The sequence below is a fragment of the Mus caroli genome, chromosome 11 (genome assembly GCF_900094665.2).
Source record: "Mus caroli chromosome 11, CAROLI_EIJ_v1.1, whole genome shotgun sequence".
In the NCBI taxonomy this organism is placed as follows: domain Eukaryota; kingdom Metazoa; phylum Chordata; class Mammalia; order Rodentia; family Muridae; genus Mus; species Mus caroli.
Window position 1 is genome coordinate 73,243,126 of NC_034580.1, and position 4,617 is coordinate 73,247,742.

The 4,617-nt window shown below is 44.4% G+C and overlaps 1 protein-coding gene across 1 annotated transcript in view; it reads left to right on the forward strand.

The window, feature by feature from the left end:
* Spag5 (sperm associated antigen 5) overlaps positions 1 to 4,617 on the forward strand; it is a 20,658-nt gene that overhangs the window by 2,206 nt on the left and 13,835 nt on the right. The window contains exons 3-4 of the mRNA XM_021178222.2: positions 361 to 1,355; positions 1,452 to 1,635. Of these exons, the coding sequence (XP_021033881.1) occupies positions 361 to 1,355; positions 1,452 to 1,635 (1,179 nt within the window). The remainder of the gene's footprint in view (positions 1 to 360; positions 1,356 to 1,451; positions 1,636 to 4,617) is intronic.

Sequence of the window (4,617 nt, forward strand, 5' to 3'; positions counted from 1 at the left end):
AAAAAAAAAAAAAAAAAAAAAAAAAAAAAAAAGATATTGGTTGGAATTAGAAAAGGACATGGCAGGGTCATATTCAAGATAAAGTCTCCCATTGGCATAAATAGATTTGCTTAGTTTGTTTATACTATGGGCTGCATCCCCTATATGTACGGGATGCATAAGGATTCAAAGTGGTTTCCTATCTTTCTTTTCCTACTAGAAGTTCTGTGTAGTAACCAGCAAGGATTAGCTAACTTCTTACCTCAGAAGAGATACTAAGGACTCTGACTTTTCTGCGTTTGGATATTACTGTGTACTCCCAGTTATATGTTGAGGGCTGAATTGGACTGCCTTAGTCAACTATTTTGTTTCTTTTGGCAGGAAAGATGCACCAACTCATCTCCAGTGGATTTTATCAATACTGAGAACAACTTCCTTTCAGAACAGTTCAGCCACCCTTCAACGCACATAGAAGCTTGCCAGCCCCGATCCGATCCAACCCCTGAAGGCAACTCTCTTTCCGATACTTTGGAGGAAGCGATAGAAACAGTGGATGACTTTATCGTGGACCCAAGAGATGATAGTATAGTGGAGTCCATGGTTCTTCTGCCCTTTTCATTAGGGCAGCAGCAAGACCTGATGCTCCAGGCTCACTTAGATACCACAGCAGAGAGAACTAAAAGCTCTCTAAATGAATCTTTGGGGCTAGAAGATCTGGTGGGAAAGGAGGTGGCACCTTGTGTGGAAGACAGCCTAACAGAAATAGTTGCTATTAGGCCCGAGCAACCTACATTTCAGGACCCTCCGTTAGGACACAGTGACACTGAAGCTGCACCTGTGGACTTAGTTCCTTCTGAAAATGTCCTGAATTTCTCTATGGCTCGTCTTTCTCCTTCAGCTGTCCTGACCCAGGATTTCTCTGTCGATCATGTCGATCCAGGGGAGGAAACCGTAGAGAACAGAGTTCTACAGGAAATGGAAACGAGCTTCCCCACATTCCCTGAGGAGGCCGAATTGGGAGAGCAAGCACCTGCTGCAAATGCAGAAGCTGTCTCACCCTTATGCCTGACATCAAGTCTAGTGGAAATGGGACCCCAGGAAGCCCCAGGCGCAACAATAGAAGACTCCAGTAGGATTCCTGGCCTTGAGTCAGAGACTTGGATGTCCCCATTGGCCTGGCTAGAAAAAGGTGTGAATACATCGGTCATGCTACAAAACCTCCGCCAGAGCTTATCCTTTTCTTCTGTGCTTCAGGATGCTGCCGTTGGCAACACACCCCTCGCCACGTGTTCTGTGGGCACTTCCTTTACTCCTCCAGCACCACTGGAGGTGGGCACCAAGGACAGTACTTCAGAGACAGAGCGCCTCCTCTTGGGGTAAGTGACCTCTAAGCCTGTGCCTCTGGGGCTCCAATATTCTGCACCTGCCACTGGAATCTCTTCCCCTTCCTGTTATCTTTTCTTCTTTTCCAGTGGTAGCTGCCGTCCTCCAGATCTGGCTACCTTGTCCCGACATGACTTGGAAGAGAACCTGTTGAACTCTCTTGTCTTGCTGGAAGTTCTTTCCCATCAGCTACAAGCCTGGAAGAGCCAGCTGACTGTCCCTCACCGGGAAGTTCGAGACAGTAGTACACAGACTGACAGCTCTCCTTGTGGGGTAAGAAGCTGCTTCATAGAACTTGGAGGATCCCAGTGGACCCTCTAACTCAGAAACTAAGCTGAGAAGCTACCAGAGGGGAAATAGGATGCCTTAATCACAGGCTCAGTCATAGAATATTTGTAGAAGCTGAGAACTTGAGCCAGGTATGGTGGTATATGTCATCCAAGGATGGAACTGAAGTAGGATGACCTCAAATTCAAGGGTAATCGGGACTATAGAGTTTGAGACTAGCCTGTCTGTTTTTTGTTTTTGTTTTAAAAAAGCTAAAGATTGCTGGGCAATGGCTGTGCACATTTTTAATTCCAGCACTCAGGAGATAGAGGCAGGTGGATTTCTCAGGCCAGCCTGATGTACAGAGTAAGTTTCAGGACAGCCAGGGCTACACAGAGAGATTGTTTCAGGAAAAAGAGTAAAAGCTGAAGCTCTGGACATATCTTAAACCATTTGGCATTTCCTGGACTGAGTACATCCAGACTGTTCAAGGCAAGTAAGCAGAGGTTTTCATTTCTCTGGAGCTCAGAATTGAACCCAGAGCCTTTGTGTGCTAGACAAATCCAGAGCAGTATCTTTAGCCCAAGGCAGGGAAGTTTTAAAAGAATCATTTTCTAAGTCATTGTCTTGCAGATATTTTATTTACTAATTATTTTCTTTTCCTACTTTTCCTTTGTCAGTTCCCAGCCCCTCTTGACTAAGGAAGAGAATATTTATACTTCCTGTTCCCATAATTTACTTTTGGTTTTTCAAGACAGGGTTTTTCTGTGTAGCCTTGGCTGTCCTAGAACTCACTCTGTAGACTAGGCTGGCCTTAGACTCATAGAGATCCACCTGCCTCTGCAAGGCGTGTACCACCTCCACCTGGTCCCATTCCAAATTTTACAAGCCAGTCAAGGATAAAGAAAATCTTTGCCATGTACTGAGAAAGGAAATGACTGAAGTAATTAACTAAGGCATCATATCAGTATCATTAAACTTCTGTTTATTTTGTTTTGTTTGAGACAGGGTCACTCTTAGCCCGAGGTGTCTTTGTAAATCTGGCCAGTTTTGAACTTTTAGTCGTCCTCTGTTCGCTGGCCTCTGTTTCTCAAAGGGTTAGGGTTAGGATTCTAGCTATGAGCCATTATGTCCAGATGAATCAATAAACTTTTTGTTTTGCCTTTTTAGTTTTTTGAGACAGGATCTATTATGTAGCCCTGGTGGCTGGCCCAGAACTCACAGAGATCTACCTTCCTCTGCTTCCTAAGTCCTGGGAATGAAACCATGTGCGACTAAGACCAACAAACTTGTTCTTTTGTTGTCTCGCAGACTGGCCTCAAACTCGTGATGATCCGGTCTAGATGCTGGGATACATACAAGCTTGGTTTATCATGTCCGACTAAAGAAGCTTGGCTTTGGGCTTTTGTGTGTGCATGTGCTAGGTGTGTGTGTGTGTAAGTATGTAAGTATGAGAGAGAGAGAGTGAGAGAAAATGCACACACGGCACCTGGAGGCCAGAGGCCATCTTTTGGGAGTTGGTTCTCTTCATTGTCAGTTCTGGGAATAGGACTAGAGTTGACAGAATTGCTTGATCATCTTACCAGCCATTAAACATTTCTGATGAAAGTTCACTAAAATTTTTGGCAGATGTCCCCAAAATGAGTTTCTGGTCTTGGGTGACATGCCCTAGTTATTCCTGTTAGTTAAAAAAAGGATTTAGTGTTGTTAGAATGGAAAATAGTCATGAATTTTTGGTGGATCATGTTATATTATGGGAATTACAGTGATCTCTGCATTCAGGAGAGAAATTTTATATGTTCCTTTATAGAAGAATCCCAATAAATTTTCACTGGATATGTTTAGGATTAGAATTAGAATTAGGATCAAAATTAGAATACTATTGCAAGAAAAATGCATGAGACCGGAAATGATTATCCTGAAATAAGCCATACTCACAAGGACAAATAATGCATGCTTTCTCTTCTTTGCAGACCCTAGATTTTAATGGTGTGTGTGTGTGTGTGTGTAGGTCATTAAACTAGTCAGGGGACCATGAAAAGGGAAAATGAATAAGGGGAGAGAAACAACAAGATACTGGTCTACATGTGCCATGAAAGGGGGAGGGAGCTTAGGGAGAGGGAAGGAGCAGGGGACAGGGAGTGAGAGGAGGTCTGAGGGACAGTGAAGGCCAAGCAGAGCTGGGAGCTGCAGAGAGTGCTCAGCACCTAAGAACACCACTGCTCTAAGCACCAGGCATGCATGGCATGGATACACATGCAATACTCATACACAGAAAGCAAATCTAAAATAAACAAGATTTTTAAATGGCATAATGAAACCCATTGCCTTGTACACGAATTCAACAACAACTACAACCACCAAAACAAAAACAACAAAAAAACAAAAGCCAGGCATGGTGGTACACACCTTTGATCCCAGCACTTGGGAGGCAAAGGCTGGCAGACTTGAGGACAGCTTGGTGTACAGAGTGAGAATATGTCTCAAAATCCAGACATTGATCGGTAAACTGAGGAAGGCAGCCAAGTGTGGTGTTAGTGAGGGCCAACAGCTAGTAGCTCCTGGCAGTTTGGCTCTCTCACTTTCCTGGGACCAGAGTTGATGGCTTATGGGAGTTAACTCCCTGCTGAGAGCAGCAGGGAGTTAGAACAGGAAACATAACTACCTCCCTGACTTGACTCCTGTCCCCTCCACCCCACCCCAGTACACACCAGAAACTGAACTCTTTTATCTTTTAACCCTTAAGAGGCTGGAGAGAGGGCTAGAGAGGTATCTCAGCGGTTATGAACTGGCTGCTTTTCCGGAGGTCCTGAGTTTAATTCCCAGCACCCCATGGTGGCACACGACCATCTATAAGGGATCTGATGCCCTATTCTGGTGTGCAGATAGATGTACATGCAGCAGAGCAATCATAAGTAAAATAAATAAACAACAACAAAAAAAGAGGCTGTCAAGAAAGAAAAGGAGGGCTGGAGAGATGGCTCAGTG